The sequence below is a fragment of the Podarcis cretensis genome (assembly GCF_951804945.1).
Source record: "Podarcis cretensis genome assembly, chromosome: 13".
Lineage (NCBI taxonomy): Eukaryota > Metazoa > Chordata > Lepidosauria > Squamata > Lacertidae > Podarcis > Podarcis cretensis.
Window position 1 is genome coordinate 16,512,428 of NC_137182.1, and position 20,887 is coordinate 16,533,314.

The 20,887-nt window shown below is 46.3% G+C and overlaps 1 protein-coding gene across 1 annotated transcript in view; it reads right to left on the bottom strand.

The window, feature by feature from the left end:
- FMNL1 (formin like 1) overlaps positions 1-20,887 on the bottom strand; it is a 113,163-nt gene that overhangs the window by 13,616 nt on the left and 78,660 nt on the right. Inside the window, exons 11-21 of the mRNA XM_079950199.1 lie at positions 16,728-16,802; positions 14,099-14,209; positions 11,800-11,949; positions 10,998-11,123; positions 9,203-9,428; positions 8,371-8,694; positions 5,911-6,035; positions 5,616-5,821; positions 3,039-3,273; positions 915-983; positions 457-537 (exon numbers count right to left, since the gene is read on the bottom strand). Coding sequence (XP_079806325.1) covers positions 457-537; positions 915-983; positions 3,039-3,273; positions 5,616-5,821; positions 5,911-6,035; positions 8,371-8,694; positions 9,203-9,428; positions 10,998-11,123; positions 11,800-11,949; positions 14,099-14,209; positions 16,728-16,802 — 1,728 coding nt within the window. The remainder of the gene's footprint in view (positions 1-456; positions 538-914; positions 984-3,038; positions 3,274-5,615; positions 5,822-5,910; positions 6,036-8,370; positions 8,695-9,202; positions 9,429-10,997; positions 11,124-11,799; positions 11,950-14,098; positions 14,210-16,727; positions 16,803-20,887) is intronic.

Consider the following 20,887-nt stretch of genomic DNA (forward strand, 5'->3'; position numbering starts at 1 on the left):
GTCCGTTCGACTTCCAAAACGTTCAGAAACCAAAGCACGGTTTCTGATTGGCTGCCTTCAGGTATACTGGGCCGAGGCCGTTTAGGGCTTTAAAGGTCAGCACCAACACTTTGAATTGTGCTCGGAAACATACTGGGAGCCAATGCAGGTCTTTCAGGACCGGTGTTATATGGTCTTGGCGGCCACTCCCAGTCACCAGTCTGGCTGCCACATTCTGGATCAGTGTTTCTTGCACCCAACCTGTGGCTAACACCGATCCATAGTTTGAGAATGATTTGCCATTGAATCCCAATCCCACCCCCACAGTGGTTTTCTGGGCTGTTCTGGCAAACACAGAGGTCCACTACAATCTCGCACAAGGCCAGTGCGAGCCCTCAAGCTGACCCCCTGCTGCAATGACATGCTCCCCAAAGAGGGTGCCAAGTCTTCCATGCTTCCCCAACCCACGTCACTTACCGCGTCAAGGCTCTGCAAGCGGAACCCATAGGCCGCTCCCCGCTTGCTGCTATTCAGGTAGTTCCCAAACGCCAGGACAATCTATGAGAGACAACCAATCAATCCAAACCAGTCGCAGACGGCTGGGAACACTTGTTTGGATCTACGAATCCCATTTCCATGCAAATGGAACTGCCCACCGTGAGAGGAGGCTGTCCGTTGAGTATCTGCATGATTCACTGTTCTGGGCTTACCTGCTTCCGAAATTAACAGAGCGCTCTCATAGCAGCAACTCAGATGGAAACACATTGGATGAGCTCCTGTGAGGGCACCTCACTCTAAAAGCCAGCCTTTTCCAATAATTTGTGTCCATACTTGCCATCGGAGGGTGGGGATGTGTCTCAGCTCTCAGAATTTTAGGATGTCACCAATTTAACGCTTTGGGTTTGACTTGTGGGCTTATTTTTAAGGAACCTCACCTCCAAAATCTGGCGCAGTTTGGTAGAAGCCTTGAGTGACATCGAAGCAGCGATGATGGAATTGAGTTGCTGTGGATGGGGAAGAACGAAGGCATAATCAGTTCCCCTGCTTTGTCTGACACCTTCCCCTGCACCAGCTCTATAGCCACTTTAGTGGAGCTAACTCAAAATGTGGAAAGTGAAGATGCCAAACGTCTGAAAATTCAGATTTATTCAATATTATGGAGTCAAACGTTAAGATTTTGGAAGGGGGTAAATGAAGAGGCGCATTGGTGTACTGAAACTCAAATCTTAGGGAAATGTCTTAAGTTTAATTTCCACCCTCCCTACACAAGTGTTTCCTGTTTTATATCCTCAAAAGAAACCATTTATATTATGAACACAAGACCGGGGGGGGGGGAGCACTTCAAATCCCTGAGTGATGTGATGTTCGTTACCACTTTGCTAGGGCCTAGGTAATAACAATCCTGTTATATCCCATGGCTGATCCCACAAAGCGCCTTGGCAAAGGTAAGGGCCGGCTCAATACATTTTGCTACCTGAAGACGGCACCTTCCCGCAAGGTAAACAAAGAAGCCAATCAGTCTGGCAGTTGAATCGTACTGAATGAAGCATCTTCCATGGCACTTGAGGGCAGTAAGCTAGTCTAAGGGGTACAGGGCAGCTCTGCCCACCCTGACCCCAGCATCTGCTACCTTTTGCTTCATTTTAAAGGCCGGCCCTGGCAAAGACAAACAGTCGGCGCCTTTGCCCTTTTGAAAGACTCCTAGAATTCATCAGCCAGATTCGTCCCTGTGTAGTAACGGAGGCAGAATTCCACACAGAGAACTGGCACAGCCTAGGTTAGACAGAAGGCAGATGCCTGGCAGTGCCATAACTAGCCATTTCTACAAGTGGGGAGGCTTCCAATTCAACACGCACCGACTCCTCCACTAACAGGCATCAGGAATGGCTTCAGAGCCATTTAAAAAGGCACTGCTGCTCAAATTCAAGACATTCTCTGGACTGGTGTGTCCTGCTAGGTTGCTGCTTTCTGGTGTCCCACACCTCCGAATTTCCCCTCCATCTCCCAGCAGTGTTGAATAGCTAAGAGGGTCGATACTCCCAAAATTACCAAGATTGTTTCAGGGGTACTTAGCCGAGAATTTTAAAGCTAAATCTAAAGTTGCCTGTTTGATTCACTGGTGGTTATCTAGCCTTTTATATATTGTATGTGTTCGGATTGTCAGTGTATTTGGATGACTTTGTACGGTTTTAGGATTTCGCTGTTTTAACATGCCAATAAAGGCTAGTTACAAGTTACAAGCTCAGACTGCTTTGCTGTGCCCGCAGTCCACAAGTAGCAGAAACGAGAGCCACGTGGCCAGGCTTTTTGCCCCAACTAAGCAGATGCCAGGGACCGTGCTGAGGAGGGCTGCCCTGAGGAAGAATGGGAGCCATCCCCTCCTCCTGACCCTGAATCTTCCCAGGAGCAGGAGGACAGTATAGATTTGGAACAGTGGTTTGCAGAGGGGCATAGTTCAGAAGGCAGAAGCTGGGAAATACTGGATGGGGAACAGCAAGGAGAAACACTGGAAGAGAGAGGGTTAAAAGATTCACAGTTTCTGGAGAGCATTCACCCCCCCCTTCTCCAAAGTCAGGGAGGGCTCAGAAAGTGGCAGAACAAAAAGCACAGAGGGTACAAGCTCAGATTACAAGAAGTAGGAGTGACGTAGATTAATAGGGATGGAAGGAGTGTGTGACCTTAATTGGGAGCACTGCCATTCTGGTTAGGTGCTTTCTTTTGTCCTTCGCAGTGTTTATTAAAGAAACTAACTGGTAATAATTCCCTATCGTTTGATCTGCTTATTTACGGCCACGGGTAAGGAAGCCAATTCCCCGAAGCCCGACACAGGCTTTCTGCCCCAGCTAAGCAGCCAAGCAACCCAAGAACTGTATTTTCATCTTGAAAACAGGCTTGCTATACCATACCAAAAAGAAAGGTGTTGCAAAAAGGCAAGCGGCAATTTGTTGCATCATCTTTTATGTCCTTTCAGCACACCTGTCCGGAATGCACCTGCAAAGGTGTCCCTGCTGTTGCCCCCCACCCTAGTTGTCCCCTGGCTGCCTATTCCACTCCCTTACGGGTAGAAGGAGCTGGACGGTGTCTCCGAAGTTGCCCAGGAAGGTCATGATGTTCATGCGTTCCGCCAGGCGAGGGATCTTGCTGAATTTAATCATGAACTGGTCCTCATCCGAAAGCTCGTCCAGCGGCCGCTGCTCCTTCTCGTACTTGCGAATCACCGTCAGCTCATATTCCGTGGGGATGAAGCGCATCAACAACTCCAGAAAGTCAAGGCTGAGGGACTGCAGGTCGTATCTGAATGGGAGCAAAGCAAAGGCTTGGATTCATTGGCTGGGTAACAACAGAAGACCACCAGGGCCAGCTCAAGACATGTCGGTACCAGAGGTGAACCACAAAATGGCACCTCCCCTCTCCACCAGGGCAGAAAGGGCGAGTGAAGCTCTTCATCACGAACAAGGAGGGAATAAAGATCTGTTGCCCCTGTGGATCTTGCCGCCTGAGGCAGTTGCCTCACCTTGCCCAATGGGTGTGCTGGCCCTGAGGACTACGGTGCCTTCTTAAGAACATGGGGCAAAGGGAGGAGTGTTTCCTTACAGCCATTTACTCTGATTGTAGGTAACGAAGTTGGACCAGCTGCCTGGTTCTCCATTCCCCAAAGAGGAAACCAACGGCAGCTTTTAATATTTAAGCAATACCGCAAAGGCTATTGACAGAACTCAAATGAGCCACTTTATCATGATGGCAGAACAGAAAATTGGGTCTGGGATTCCAGCAGCACACACACAAAAAAAAGCTCGCCTTGTGAGGGGAGCCATTTGTGGATAGATTCGAACCTAGCTGCTCAGTCAATACTACAGTGCTTGGGGAAAAAGCCACAGTTCAATGTCAGAGCCCAGCGTTTTTATGTCCCAGGTTCAGTTCCTGGTATCTCCAATTAAAAGGATCTCAGAAAGCAGAGCCAGGAAAGATCAGAAGCCATGCTGACCGACCCCTCTGACCCTAGAGGCTGCATCTAATCATCATGCTTAATAGCCAATGATATCCTTTGTGGATTTGTCTAATCTCCTATTAAAGCCATCTAAATCGTTGCTCATTACCACATCTTGTGGCAGGGAAGCCCATTGTTTAACTATGATAATGAGGGATGCAATCTTGCCCGGCTTCAAGTTGGCTAGGAGCTCTTTACAAAGGGTCATAAATAGCTCAAGGCCACTGACACACCACAAGTATGTCAGTGGGTAATACAGTAGCCCTTAAAGCAGCCCTGTTCAGGGAAGTTTTTAACGTGTGATATTTTACTGTATTTTTGGTTTCTATGGAAGCCGCCCAGAGTGGCTGGGGAGGCCCAGCCAGATGGGCGGGGTATAAATAATAAATTATTATTATTATTATTATTATTATTAGCCCAGGACAGCTTTACGTTCCCTGGATTTGTCTGATTGCCTTCTAAAGCTGTCCCAAGTTGGTGGCCAACACTCATTCCTTTGAGTTTCGACATCATAGACAGCCAAGAAGGCCTAGGTAAAAAGGTAAAGGTAAAGGACCCTGGACAGTTCAGTCAAAGGTGACTCATCTCGCTTTCAGGCTGAGGGAGCTGGCCTTTGTCCACAGACAGCTTTCCGGGTCGTGTGGCCAGCATGACAAACTGCTTCTGGCACAACGGAACACCGTGACGGAAACCAGAGCGCACGGAAATGCCGTTTACCTTCCTGCAACACCCGTGCCTATTTATCTACTTGCACTGGCGTGCTTTCAAACTGCTAGGTTGGCAGGAGCTGGGACAGAACAATGGGAGCTCACTCCGTTGTGGGGATTTGAACCGCCGACCTTCTAATCAGCAAGCCCAAAGGGCTCAGTGGTTTAGAGCATTCAACAGGCCCACCTTTCCCTACTGGTCCCAATTGCTTCTCATTCTGGGCAACTAATTGCCTGGGAGTCATCTATAAACCCTTCCAGGTCACCCTTCCAGGTCACGAATTGTGGGGTATTCGGATCTTGCACAAGTTCTCTGCCTGTTTCCCAAACTTGCCTTTCCTCCTGCTATTGAACAGCTTCTGTGGCACTTGTGCAAATACTACATAGGAAGCTGCCTTATACAGAGTCAGACCACAGCATCCATGTAGCTCACATCTGTCTACATCAGGGTTTCCCCAAACTCTTTTTGACTACAATTCCCATTATCCCTGACCCCTGGTCCTGCTAGCTAGGGATGGTGGGAGTTGTAGTCCAACAACAGCTGAAGACCCAAGTTTGGGAAACACTGGTCTACCTTGACCGGCAACAGCTCTCGAGGGTTTTTTTAGACAGTCTTCCCCAGCCCTACCCAGAGATGCTGAGGATTTGAAGCTGGGACTTTCTGCATGTGCTGCAGATGGTCTCCCACTCTGCTGTGGCCCTTTCTCCTTGCTCTTAAGAACGTACATAGAACACATAGTTGCCTTGCTGCTTCATCTAGACTAGGGACAGCAAAAGCATGCCTTATCAGTGAGATGGGTTCCTGCTTACTGAGCGGGCTCTTAATCAGGAACAGCCTCGATCCTCTCTCCATGTAGTCTCACCTCCTCTGCCCACTCTGCTGGGAAAAGGAATTGGAGAGGGGAAAAAACCAACCCGTCCCTTGCGTGTAGGCTACTCACACCTGGATGGCCTTGCAAATGCCGTCGATGCTGAGCCCCGCCTTGCGAAGCGTGATGGCCAGGTTCTTGGCCCGGTTACATTCAATCAGCATCACTTTGCTGGGGGCTTTCTTCTGGGAAGCCTTTGCCTTCAGGGCAGGAAGCTCCCGGGCCTGGCCTTGAGCTCTGGTTTTGAACTGCTCCTCAAAGTCGTTCATGTCAAGCTCCTGCGGCAAGAGGGAGTCAGAAATTGAGAGCACAGTGTGGGTTGGGAACAAGCAGGAAGCAGGGAAGAGGGAACTTAACCGGGACGTACCTGAAGGACCTTCTCGTCGTTGAGTTCGTTGAAGACCGTGCCGTTGATCTGGTTGGGCTTCAGAGCTACCCAGTTGAAGATGGGCATTCGGAATTTTGTTTGTATTGGCTTCTTGATCTTGACAGCTTTCAAAGGACAACAGAGACTGTCAGAGCCCACCAAATCAGAGATCTCGTCCTTTCCAGCCTTACTTTGGGGCCTGGGGGCCTTCTGACAGATTGTAAACAGAGAGAAGACGACTCCCCAGGTGTGGTCCACCTATATCCTGTGGTTGCCTAGCAACCACAGACACCAATTCCAACCCTTGAACCCCTTCAGCCTCCGGACCTGTGGGATGTATCGTCACTGAAACAGTCAAATACAACATTTCCTGTTTCCTAGAGTGGACACACAGGGGAATGTTGCCCCAGACAGGAAGGACTTCCTGTCATACCTGTTCTGAAGCATCCTCCCCCTGTGTGTGACCAGGTAGATGGGCGTGACCCTAGCAGACCCTATAAAAGGGCTAGCCATGCAGCCATCTTCCTCTTTTGCCATCTTCCTCTCTTCTGGCTCTTAGCCAGCAGCACACGGCTCATCCTTACAGAGGATGGAAGCCACGAGGTAGAAAGTCTGATGCCTAGTTCAGACTTCTTTTCTCTACAAATGTAACTGAAACCACAAGATAAAGCCTGCCTTTAGAATACTGCTGTGAACTGTGAACCTTACTCTTACTTTTAAACAAGACTGCCGTGTTATTATTGTTTTAAATAAAAGGGGAAACTTACCAGGAACAATCCAGGCTGGACAAGCCAGACTGGATTGCTTAATTTAAATGATTCTAACGAATCCATCAACTTGCTTGCCGCAATGTGCAAGGGAATGTGCTCTGCTGCTTGCTCACTAGCGTGAGTGAGGAGGGATAATATTTAATCAATATATCCTCTCCTACTTTCCTCAACATTCCCACAGAACCCACCAGAATGGCTGAGCTGATGTCGAGACTTGGGCTCTGAAGACAAGGCAACTTCTTGAGTGGCTGCAGAAAGTCAGAGTCTCTTGAAATACACCCATTGCACAGAACTGTTGTCAGGGCAAAATGGGGTAACAACCCCTCCCCCCCTCCATTGTAGCGGGTTGGACTAGATCAGTGTTTCCCAACCTTGGGCCTCCAGCTGTTTTTGGACTACAACTCCCATCATCCCTAGCTAGCAAGACCAGTGGTCAGGGATGATGGGAATTGTAGTTCAAAAACAGCTGGAGGCCCAAGGTTGGGAAACACTGGACTAGATGACCCTCAGGATCCCTTCCAATTCTACAGTTCTGTGATTCTATGTATGCAGCTCTGAGGGAACTGAGAATACAGAACAGCTGCCTCTACTCACAGTGCACGTTCTGAGGAGACTACAGATACCCAAGATTTTTCCAGATCCCAGACCCAAGTGTTCCTGAGGTACTAAAATTTGGTGAGGAAAGTATTGAGAATCTCGAACTTTATTCGTAAGGATGAAAACACTGTGCGGTTTTCTGAGGAAGCAACTCAGAAGGGGGCTCAGCAGGGAACAAAAATGTGACAGGAATAGAGGACACACACCCTCACACACACACTTAAGCATTTACGCTTAAGTGCTTAAGCCATTACATCTACCAATTCTGTTCATGTCCCTCCCCAGTTCATCAGGGACTATAAAAAAACACAAATAAATTATTAGCTTATCCACACACTGACTGAATAGATCGATTAATGGTTCAAAACTTATACGATTCAACTGACGGATATGTTCTGCATTAAATAACCCTGTAAATTACGCAAAGTGATTTAATGTATCGCAAAAAGGTGCATATATGTGTGTGTAATTTAGGCACTTAGAAATACCCTCTTAAGACTGGCTCACAAATGCGAGATATGCTTTCACTCTCGCAAGATTGAAGAAACTGCCTTCGGCTGTACTTGAGGGTCGATTTCAAAAAATCCCACTGGAAAAACCGTTATGTCCCTGTGGAGATGGCAGTATTGAGTCATGTGCTTGCACTCTCGACAAAAATTTGAAGAGTGAGGTTATTACCCCATTCTTATTGTCCATGCTGGGTCGCTCAACCAGTGCTGCTGTGTCCTTTCCTTTAGCAGATCAAGATGATCATCAAGTGACAACAAAAACTGCAAGGTTTTTTAGCCGGGGCAGTTAGAATAAGATCTATTATTTGAGTATAGACGTAAGCCCCCCAAATGTCTCTTCTCTAGTTAAGTTTATACCTCTATCTTCAGTACGTTTTATTTTATTTTATTTTATTTTATTTTATTGGGATGGCTTGTGGCTGATGCAAATAAAGATTCTTCTGATTTTGGCTCACAATACATTCATAGAATTGGAAGGAACCACAAGGGACATCTAGCACAACGCCTGGCAATTCAGGAATCTTTACCCCAACGTAGGGCTTGAACCCATGACCTGGGTCTCACGCTCTACCGACTGAGCTCACCTGGGGTTACTGCCACTCCTGGGAGATTTGAACCATCAGCCATCGGTGGAGGGGGAGGAGGAGGAGGAACTGGACCGTCCGCTGGCAGGAGGGGTGGCGGTGGTGGTGGTGGAGGAGCTGTAGTTCCTGCTACAGGAAGGGGCGGGGCAGGGGGAGGGACACTGGTCCCCGGAAGGGGCGGAGCTGGAGGGGGAAGAGGAGGAACTTCCTCTTGACAGGATGAAGGAACCAGGGAGCTGCTGTCCTTGGAGAAAGGCAGGGGCGGGGCTGGTGGGATTTCAGGAGCAGGAGGAGGAACAGGAGATGTAGACGGCGAAGGAAAATCTGGAAAGGAAAAGAAGCACATCTTTATTTATTTAAGCTAAAGGTAAAAAGGTAACGGACCCCTGGACGGTTAAGTTCAGTCAAAGGCAACTATGGGGTTGTGGCGCTCATCTCGCTTTCAGGCCAAGGGAGCCAGCGTTCGTTCACAGATAGCTTTCTGGGTCATGTGGTCAGCATGACTAAACCATTTCTGGCACAATGGGACACTGTGACGGAAATCAGAGCGCACAGAAACACCATTTACCTTCCCACCACAGCGGTACCTATTTATCTACTTGCACTGGTGTGCTTTCAAACTGCTAGGTTGGCAGGAGCTGGGACAGAGCAATGGGAGCTCACCCCGTCATGTGGATTCGAACCGCCGACCTGATCGGCAAGTCCTAGGCTCTGTGGTTTAACCCACAGCGCCACCCGTGTCCCATTTGATGTGGTAGAGCCCAGCAAAAGAGGGATCGGACAACACCTTTTGTTTCTGCCACAAAATGGGCATATTGTTTGCTCTACATACCTGTGCTGGTTGACGAAGGTGCATCAATGGTAACTGAAGAGGCTCCTGAGGCTTCCACAATGACTGGGATGACCTCAATGCCAACGATGACATCACCGTCAGGTCCACGCAGAATCCGGATTAGCCCCTTGTCTTCGAGTTCCTCTAGTTTGCGCTCTAAGGCAGGGTACTGCAGAGACCCCTGAGGCTGTGGCATTTGTAGCAAAGAGGGGCTCCTTGTCTTATCCTGTTCCAAGAAAGACAATATTGAAAATCATGAGGTCTGGGCAGAAAACTTAGAAAGCACACCTCTCTCTCTCTTTTTAAAAATATTTTATTTATGATTTTCAGTTTTATACATTTGAAAAATTTTACAATCATTTTAACATTTCAAAACTTGACTTCCTTCCCCCTCTTTCTGCGGTTCCTTAATTTGGAACATGCAGAAAATGCTAAAAATAAATTTATATTAAATTTATCATTTATTCACCTCTTATAAAGCTGCAGGTTATTACAATAATCCTGCCAATGTTCTTATCTGTTCACAGTTTGTTTGTCAATATCCCATAAACCGTTTCCATTCTTTTATAAACATTTTGTTATCTTGATTTCTGGTATGTTTCGCCATTTATGCATATCCCGTAATTTTTTGTATCTATTCCTTCTTTCGCTGGGACTTCTTTCCATTTTGGGGCAAGTAACATTCTTGCCACTGTAGTCGCATACAGGAATAAATTTCTATACAGTTTGGGAAGTTCGGTCCCTATAATTCCCAAAAGGAAAGCTTCTGGGTTTGTTTGTTTTCAAACGTTATTTTTCAATTCATTATATATCATTTCCCAGTAAGCTTTAAAAAAGCTTTTAGAAAGCTTATTGAGAAAGCACACCTCCCGCTCTAGCCCCAAATAAAAAAAGCAAGAGGGGAAACCCCCCCCCCAACCATAAGAAAAAGAGAGAGAGAGAGAGAGAGAGAGAGAGAGAGAGAGAGAGAGAAGGAGGTTGCTGTAAAGAAAGGAGAATGGCCTCACCAAACACCAATACGCAGATCCATCAAAATTACCTCACCCCCAAGGGAGTGCTGCCCTCAACAGAAAAAAAGGTTCCTCACCTGTACAATAGGATTCTTGCTGCCTGCCACTCACCTAAGAGCTAATTCCAATTAGGAACATAGGAACCTACCTTCCACCAAGTCACACCACTGAGTTAGTGTTGCCCCCACTGACTGGCAGAATTTTCAGCTGTCCACTATTCGAAACAGGATACTGTACTCCGGACCGCAATACCTCAAGGACTGCCTCTTTCCATATGAACCTACCCGGACCCTGAGATCATCTTCTGAGGCCCTCCTTCATGTGCCTCCTCCCTGAGAGGTCCAGAGGGTGGCAACACGAGCATGGGGCCTTCTCTGCAGTGGCTCCCCGTCTGTGGAATGCTCTCCCTAGGGAAATTCACCTGGCGCCTTCATCATACACCTTTAGGCGCCAGGCAAAAACGTTCCTTTTTAACCAGGCCTTTGGTTGATCTGATTGACATCCTACGCCCTTTTAAAATGTGTTTTTTGTGGCGGTGGTTGTTTTTCTTTTTATTATGTATTTTGTGGTTTTATATCCTGATTTTATTCTGTGAACCGCCCTGAGATCCCCAGGTATAGGGCGGTATATAAATTCTATTATTATTATTATTATTATTATTATTATTATTATTATTATTAATAATACTAGATCAAGCTTTGGTTCAAACTGGCAAGGCGCCCCAAGCATTTCTTTTGGGGAACCGGTTCCAACAATCCACGGCTCCTGCAGCTCACTGCTCATACCTGCTCATTGCCCGTGGTGCGTGCTCTCAGGGACTCCACCTCGCGGCGCGACTGGCACAGCTGCTTCTCCAGCTCTGCGACTTTGGCCATGGATTCATTCTCGGCATCCTGGAGTTTCTCTGCCAGCTGCAAAGAGAAACAATGCATGGGCGAGTGAATTGCCGGAGGGCAGGATATGTGAAAGGGAAAAGAAGGAGCTGGCAGTGAGCAACATGCTAAAGAAGGGGGTCCAATAGCCAACAGTCCCCCTTGTTCAAACAAAAGGTTAGCGGGGGGTGTTGTTGTAAAAGTCCAGTCAAAGGCGACTCTGGGGTTGTGGTGCTCATCTCACTTTCAGGCCGAGGGAGCTGGCGTTTGTTCACAGACAGTTGTCCAGGTCGTGTGGCCAGCAGGCCTAAACCGCTTCTCGTGAAACAGGACACTGTGATGGAAACCAGAGCGCATGGAAACGCCGTTTACCTTCCCGCCACAGTGGTACCTATTAATCTACTTGCACTGGTGTGCTTTCGAACTGCTAGGTTGGCAGGAGCTGGGACAGAGCAACGGGAGCTCAGTCGTGGGGATTCGAACCGCCAACCTTCTGATCGGCAAGCCCAAGAGGCTCAGTGGTTTAGACCACAGCGCCACCCGCATCCATTTTGTGCATACAGATTAAAGGGATGGGACCGAGGCAGCCCTGAGCCCTTTCCCCATTTTTGTGTGACCTAGTGAGTAGGGAGGGTCTTCTTCATTTGCCACGCCACTGCCCCCCCCAGTGCAACTTAGGTACATCAACCCCAGAGAACTTAGCTAGCCCCCCCACCTGTCCAACTTCCTCCTGCAAGTCCTCCACGTGCTCCAGGACAGCGTTTTTGGTTTCAGTGTCCTCCAGCAGGGCACCCACATCAAATATGTTGTCCAGGTAGGCTTGGATTTGCACCTGCAGCTTGTCGCTCTCCGAATAGCGCAGCTTCTGTTGAGGTGAAAGAGGGAAAGTGTGGCGTTTAAAACTACGGATGGGCTTGGCTGTGCAATGCAGAAGGAAGAAGGCAGCCTGTTTCAAGCACTGCCACAAGGGAATTCAGGCAAGACCAGAATTGGTGTGTCTGAATGGTGCAGCCAGACCTTTTAAAAATATATACAGTCGTACCTTGGAATCTGTTCCAGAGGTTTGTTCGACTTCCAAAGCGTTCGGAAACCAAAGTGCGGCTTCCAATTGGTTGCAGGAAGCTCCGTAGCCAATCAGAACCCGCAGAAGCCCCATTGGACATTTGGGTTCCAAAGAACATTCGCAAAACGGAACAATCACTTCTGGGTTTGCAGTGTTCTGGAGCCAAAAACGTCCGAGTACCAAGGCATTCAGGATCCAAGGTACGACTGTATATAATTTTTTCTTACATTTTCTGTTTTACAATTTAAAATACTCATTTTACATCCTTAAGATATCAATGGCTTCCCTTCTTCTCTTTCCATGGTTCATTTTACGTATCATAAATCCCTGCATCTTTTACAAAAACTGTCCCATTCAGTATTCTATTATTGCATCCATCAAAACTGGTTTACACTGTTGAATTTATCTTAACGCTGCCAGCGTTTCCCACTGTACACAATTATTTCCCAAAATTCAATAAACATTTTCCAATCTTCTTTAAGCGTATGTTCTTCTTCTTCTCTTATTCCATATGCTAAGTTTGCAAGCTGCACATATTCTGTCAACTTAAGTTGCCATTCTTCTTTAAGTTGGGACCTGTAGGTTTGGCACAAGTTGGGGCTAAATTATTTGGGAGGCTAACTCATCCTACAATTGTTGTTTTCTATTTCATCTGTTTCTACCCTAAATCAATGACACTTCAAGGCAGCTTCCAATTCTCACAACATCTCCTATGAAATAGCGTTGATGTAGACCTCGTTAAAAGGTAGGTAACAAAAATTCCAAATCCTGTTCATATGTGTCATAAAAGTGTGTGTCACACATACTTTCTCCCCATTTTTAGAAAGGTATTCTTTCTACGCATTAATATGCGAAGGGGAGGGAGTTATACAGGTCAAATTGAGCAAATGACACAAATCCAACGCCAGTCCAATCTGAAATAAAAATGGCAATCAATGCTTAAATTGAGATGGGGTTGCCAAAGTTGAGGACGTTGGCAGCCAGACCCAGTCATCTTAATTCTCTGTGCCAAAAGGACACCTTGCCAGAAAAGGGAGCTGTTTTGACTTTTTCACTGTGTTGGCCAGAGGGTACTAATTCAAACTTGTTGAATGATGGTGAATGGACTGCAGGCTCAATTGAGCCTGGTCTAATCTGAAGTGAAGCCATTCCATTCTCAGGCTGTCTATTTCTGTTTCTTATTTCTGTTTCTTAGAAAACTTTTTGGGATATTAGCACGGCGTGTAAAATTAATATTAGCATGTCATTATTATTACTATTAGTTTAGTTTGGTACAGTCAAACCTCATATCCCAAACACCTCCGTTTTGGAACGTTTCAGCTCCCGAAAGTCAAAAATTTGGAAGTAAATGCTCTGGTTTCTGAATGTTTTTCGGAAGCCAAATGTCCAACACAGCTTCCGCTTGAGTGCAGGAAGCGTCTGCAACCAATCAGAAGCCACGCCTTGGTTGTCAAACATTTTGGAAGCCAAATGGGCTTCTGGAACGGATTACGTTTGACAACTGAGGTTTGACTGTATATAGCAAATCAAACAAACATGTTAAATTGAATCTCAAATATTTAGGCAAGTACAGTGGTACCTCGGTTTTCAAATGTCTTGGAAGTCAAACAAATGGGTTTTCGAACGCCGAAAACCAGGAAGTAAATGTTTCAGTTTTCAAATGCTTTTCGGAAGTTGAACATGCTATGCAGCTTCCGTATTGAGTTTTCCGTAAATGTTTCCGTAAGTAAATGCTTCAGCTTCTGAAGTCCAACGGTCTTCCGGAACAGATGACGTTCGAAAACCAAGGTACCACTGTATACAGAAACTTTTGCGATTCAGAAAACCCACTTCGCAGAGATGGAAAGGCATCTCAGAATCACTAAGAAGGTTGCAAATGAAAAAATGCATTAAATTAATCACCATCAATAGACACCCACCCACAACCAGGCTTTTGTTACATCCCTCTTACCTCTAGGTAATCATCCAGTCCCAACTGTGTGAACTCATATTGCAAGAAGACCCGGAAATTCATGTTCTCCACAGAGTGGACCACAATATTGATGAACTGCATGCAAGCAACCTAGATTTTTTGGGAAGGAAAGGAGAACACATTACCTTTGGGAACTGGGTACCTCTTTTTACACTTTTCTTCAGGTTAGGTTCTCATGGATAGGACTAGTCTGGCACCGATGAGCTTAACAGGGTTTCATTGTAACATTTCCATTCATTTCTGTGTCTGTTTATACATACTGGTTTTAACTACAGTACAGTCGTACCTTGGCTCCTGAACACCACAAACCCAGAAGTGAGTGTCCTGGTTCGCAAACGTTCTTTGGACCCGAACATCTGACATGGCTTCTGATCGGCTGCAGGAGCTTCCTGCAGCCAATCGGAAACTGTGCCTTGGTTTCCGAATGTTTTGGAAGTCGAACGGACTTCCAGAACGGATTCCGTTCGACTTCCAAGGTACCACTGTATTATACACTCTTAGCCTTTTGGGATTTTTTTTTTAATAAATAGAGAGCATATTAGTATATAATGCCTGCTTTTATAATTTTATGGAATTTCTTCATAGCTCCTTGTTATATTGATATGATTCAGCTGATTAGGCTATGATTTCAACTTTCCATGGTTGCGTTTCATTTTTTATATATTCAGCTCTGATACAGCGATGCTCAAGCAAATTTGGCACTGCCACCCTTGGCTCTCAGCTTGAACAATAAACCAAACCATCTCAAAAGTACAGCCTTAAAAGGGTAGCTCTTCTGAAAGACCTACAATGGCTCCCAGTACGTTTCTGAGCACAATTCAAAGTGTTGGTGCTACCTTTAAAGCCCTAAACGACCTCGGCCCACTAGACCTGAAGGAGCGTCTCCACCCCCATCGTTCAGCCCGGACACTGAGGTCCAGCGCTGAGGGCCTTCTGGTGGTTCCCTCCCTGTGGGAAAGAGGTTGCAGGGAACCAGGCAGAGGGCCTTCTCAGTAGTGGCGCCCGCCCTGTGGAACCCCCTCCTATCAGATGTCAAGGAAATAAACAACTATCTGACTTTTAGAAGACATCTGAAGGCAGCCCTGTTTAGGGAAGTTTTAAAGATTGATGTTTTATCGTGTTTTAAAAATTTTGTTGGGAACCGCCCAGAGTGGCTGGGGAAACCCACCCAGGTGAGCGGGGTATTATTTATTATTATTATTGGGGTCACAGGTGGCGCTGTGGTCTAAACCACTGAGCCTCTTGGGCTTGCCGATCAGAAGGTCGGCAGTTCAAATCCCCGCAACAGGGTGAGCTCCCGTTGCTTGGTCCCTGCTCCTGCCAACTTAGCAGTTCGAAAGCACATCACAGTGCAAGCAGATAAATAGGTAGTGCTCCGGCGGGAAGGTAAACGGTGTTTCCATCACGATGTCCCATTGCGCCAGAAGCGGTTTAGTCATGCTGGCCACATGACCCAGAAAAACTGTCTGCGGACAAACGCCAGCTCCCTCGGCCTGTAAAGCGAGATGAGCGCCGCAACCCCAGAGTCGTCCGCAACTGGACTTAACTGTCAGGGGTCTTTTACCTTTATTATTATTATTATTATTATTATTATTATTATTATTATTACTACTACTATATTTGCCATCTCACAACAAAACAGGGATGATGTCTGAGATACGACCACAAACAGTCGCTGTGGGTTGGATCCATAGTCCTACTCAGAATAGATCCATTGAAATTAATGGACAGGACTAACCTAGGTGCATTAACTTCAGTGGGTCTACTCTTAGTAGCACTTAACTGGACACAACCTTATCCACATCCTGCTCTGTTTTATCTCACAGAACTTATCGATGCCCTGATGTCCCAATTTCCTTGTTTCTCTGTCTCCGCCAATGATAGCCAACAACGTGGAGCGGGCCCAAAGGACAATGCAAAAGGCAGAGTCTGGCCTGTTTATTTGGCTGCTCCAGCTGCTCAGCCGCATTCCCTTTAGCTCAAAAGACAGCAACAAGGAAGGAGCAAGGTTGAGGACAGGAGATGCTGCCTGAATAATCTTGTCACCATAGGGACATTTCTATTCCCTATACCAGACTGGAATATCATGGTCTGCACTGTTGTGGCATTCAAATCTGGGAGTGTGGCTTGCTTCCTCCAAACAAACCATGAGTGGCAAACCAAAGTAAACTAAAAAAAAAAATAAGCCAATGTTTTGTTTTTAATCGACATTTCAGTGATGTGTGCAAATCAGGCGAAAGGCAGCAAGGCTCTGTGTGTGTGTGTTTGTGTGTGCGTATGTGAACACTATCTACCGCATTTTTCACTCTATTGGACGCACTGGACCATAGGACGCACCAGACCATAGGAGGGGGGGAATTTTTTTTTTCTTGTTCTCCCCCTCAAAAACAAGGTGCGTTCAAGAGCAGGTCGGGAAACAGGGCAAAGCCTTCTTGCTGCCCCCCGAGCTTGTGGGGCTGGCGGTGGGGGGAAGCGCTGCTTTCCCCCACCGCCAGCCTCAAAGATCCCTGATGCCTTTGTATTTGTGATGGTATGTTTGAGGAGGGAGGGAGAGCCCTTGGTAGGCAAGAAGCTAAACAGTGACCTTTGCTCTCAGCTTTTGCATTACCATGAAATCAATGTTGCAGTCTTCATTTCGGAAATATTCCATCAGCTTCTCAAAGCGGTTCTTCTCACCGCAGACCTGCAGGGAAGAAAAGAAAGGCAGTCAGATTGGTTTGGTGCCAAAGGCTTACTTGGCACTACAAAGCTTCTTTCTTTTTTAAAATATATATAATTTTTATTAAATTTCCTGTTTTACAATTTAATGTCTTCATTTTTACATCCTTAAGATATCAATGACTTCCCTTCTTCTCTTTCCATGGTTCATTTCACATATCATAAATCCCCGCATATTTTACATAAACTAAACCATTCAGTATTCCGTTATTGCATCCATCAAAACTTATTTACACTGTTGAATTTATCTTCGTGCTGCCAGCGTTTTAAGCTGTACACAGTTATTTACCATATATTCAATAAACATTTTCCAATATTCTCTAAACGTAGACTTAACATATAAAATAAGAGAAGAAGAACATACAAGTTGTGCATATTCTGTCAACTTAAGTTACCACTCTTCTTTGGTTGGGACCTTGCTTGTTTTCCATTTTTGGGCTAACAAATAACAGTTTCAACTGGTCAATCTGGATGCCTAGGGAGTCCAACATACTCTGGTAGCCAGACCCAGTTATCTGCCGGAACTCCGTACGGCCGAGCTATTTCTCGTGTCCTCCGAACGGTGATTAACGACCTAAGCCTTTGATGAGGCTTCAGGCATGTTCCAATTACGCAGAGTATCCAGACAGCAGCAGAAGGACGAGAAATATATGAGCTACATCACTATGTTTTCTTTCTAACTACGCAGACAGAAAAGAATATACATCCTCTCTCTGTGAGAGTCAGTGAACCAACTGAGACAGAGAAACAGGAAACCAGTAACAACAACATCCGTCTCCCATCTCCCGTGAGACTTCCAACAGTCTGGAATGTAAACAGAGTCTTGTGACTCCAAAAACTGCACAGTGGCATAAACAGAAATCCAACATCATCCCACTCTTGGTACCAAGAGGTCAGCTTGCTAGAAAAGGGGGCATTCTAGACTGCCCTCAGCTATGCTTGGGCAACTGTGCCACCCATGGCTGGGCGCTGCAGCTACTACAGAGCCACCAGCCCCTATGAAGCCTCTTGTTCTGCCCTGGTTGACTCAACCTGCAAAAATTGCAGGTGTGAGACTCAAAACTGCCACTGCACAACCCCTCATTTGCTTCTCGTTTTCTCAGCCGGCCAGCCTGACTTCTCGCCAGCTCACGTATTTGCCAAGCTTATCTTCCCAACACTTGCTTCACCTCTGCCAGTCCCAACACTGTCATGGCTTCCTCAAGAGAACAGCAGTTTTATGAGGGAGCTGAGAATGGTAAAAGATCCTTTCCCCCTTTCGCATTAACTGTGGTTCCCTCAGGAGGGAGGGATGGGAAACTGCGGCAGTTTAACAGGCATAGCTGTTGGGAACCAGCCCTGGGTGATTTGTCTTAGGGAAGGAGGAAACAAATCGGATGCCTCAGTTAACACATGCGGGTTTTATTGTTGTTTTTCATCGTTTAAGGGTTTTAACAGTTTTAATGTGAGTCACCTTGAGCGACTGACTGGAAAATCTGGATATAAATATTTCAACCGTCTGGATATATGAAAGCGATTCAAGACATAATAACCAGAATGCCTATTCTGCTTCTAATCTACCTTGGCCTTAGGCACAAATGTGAAACCTATGCTGGCTGCAACCCACTTCCAGGTTACTCCAATTCCCACCAGCCCCAGCCAGCACGGCCAATGGACAGGGATGATGGGAGTTGTAGTTTGAAGAAACCATTAAGAGTGCCGAAGATTCCACAAACCTGCTTTAAACAGAAAGACTGCTCTCTTCCGCATTCTCTCACACGTTAATAGCATTCAAAGATACAGTCATACCTCGGGTTCAAGTCACTTCAGGTTAAGCCTTTTTGGATTGCGCTCCGAGTGCGTTACTTCCGAGTTTCGCCGCTCGCGCAGACGCTCAAAATGATGTCACACGCATGTGCAGAAGCGGCAAATTGCGACCCACACACACACAGACGCGGGTTGCGTTCGCTTCAGGATGCGAACAGGGCTCTGAAATGGATCCCGTTCACATCCAGAGGTACCACTGTATAGGCAAATGGTACAGTAGTGACTCTCAAAGCCATGTCTAGCATGGTGGATGAGAGTGCCAGATCCCCAAAGAACATTTTAAAAATCTCTCTGGCTCGCCCCCAGCAACAAAATAATTGGGAATTCATTCCAAGTGCATTTTATGACATTTCTATTCCATCCAAGGAACTCGTGGAGTTAGTATTCCTTTTTGTCTTTACAACAGTCCTGCGGTGTAGGCTAGGGTGAGAGATTGTGACTGGCCCAAGATCACCCTGTGAGCTTCACAGTGGAGGAATTTAAACCCAAGCCTCCCTGGCCCAAGTCCAACGTCCGCTAAATGAACGTACAGTGGTGCCTCGAAAGACGAAAATAATCCATTCCGCGATTCTCTTCGTATAGCGGTTTTTTGTCTTGCGAAGCAAGCCCATTGACAGCTTAGCGGATTAGCGCTATTAGCGGTTTAGCAGCTTTTAGCGATCAGCTGTTAAGCGGCTTATCAGCGGATCAGCTGATAAGCGGCTTAGGGCTTAGGAAAGGGGGGGAAAAGGGGAAAAACTCCGCAGGAAGTCACAAGACATTTTTGTCTTGCGAAGCAAGCCCATAGGGAAATTCGTTTTGCGAAGCGCCTCCAAAACGAAAAACCCTTTTGTCTAGCGGGTTTTCCGTCTTGCGAGGCGTTCGTCTTGCGGGGCACCACTGTATTCCGTAATGACAACTGGAACATTAGACCCAAAAAAAGGAAAGGGGGGGGGGGAGAAAGTGGCCCTATAACGAACTGAAAAAAAGTGTTTAAGATAACTTTTATGAAAAAATCCAGAAGCCTTTTTACTAGGGTTAACAGGAGACAATTCCCAATGGAAGTGAGAGCTGGACCATAAAGAAGGCTGATCGCCGAAGAATTGATGCTTTTGAATTATGGTGCTGGAGGAGAATCTTGAGAGTCCCGTGGACTGCAAGAAGATCAAACCTATCCATTCTGAAGGAAATCAGCCCTGAGTGCTCACTGGAAGGACAGATCCTGAAGCTGAGGCTCCAATACTTTGGCCACCTCATGAGAAGAGAAGACTCCCTGGAAAAGACCCTGATGTTGGGAAAGATGGAGGGCACAAGGAGAAGGGGATGACAGAGGACGAGATGTTGGATAGTGTTCTTGAAGCTACCAGCATGAGTTTGACCAAACTGCGGGAGGCAGTGGAAGACAGAAGTGCCTGGCATGCTCTAGTCCATGGGGTCATGAAGAGTCGGACACAACTAAAGAAGAATCAGACACGACTAAACGACTAAACAACAACAAACAGGAGACAAAATACCAAAAGAATTTAAAAGACTACTTATGTACGCAACAACAACTGCACGAATGCCACTTGCCCAGAAGTGGAAGGAAGAAAAAGTCCCCTGACCAACATAGAGTGGATAACTGAGATGATGGACTATGCCGAAATGGCAAAGATGACCGTGAGGATCAGGCACCAAGACGATAAGAAATTCAATCAAGAGTGGAAAAGGTTTTCAGAATATAAGACCACTGTGTATACTTAAAAACGTTAGAAGGATTATTGTAACACGTATAATGTAATATTAGTTGGGGGGAGGGGAGAGCGACAAAATGAACTAGAAAAAATGTATTTAGATGCAAAGAAATAGGGGGAAATTTGGAAATTGGGGGGTGGGGGTTAAGTCTGAGGGCTCTAAGTTATGCCAGGAGCGCAGAATTTGAAAAGGATGTGAATGTATAAAAAAACTTGCTCAAAAAATGAAAATAAAATACAGTGGTACCTCTGGTTACGTACTTAATTCGTTCCGGAGGTCCGTTCTTAACCTGATACCGTTCTTAACCTGAAGCACCACTTTAGCTAATGGGGCCTCCTGCTGCTGCCATGCCACCGGAGCATGATTTCTGTTCTCATCCTGAAGCAAAGTTCTTAACCTGAAGCACTATTACTGGGTTAGCGGAGTCTGTAACTTGAAGCGTATGTAACCTGAAGCGTATGTAACAGAAAAAGGAGCTTGCCATCGACATTCTGAAACAGAGGGAAACTTCAGGTACAGGGAAGGGGTGAA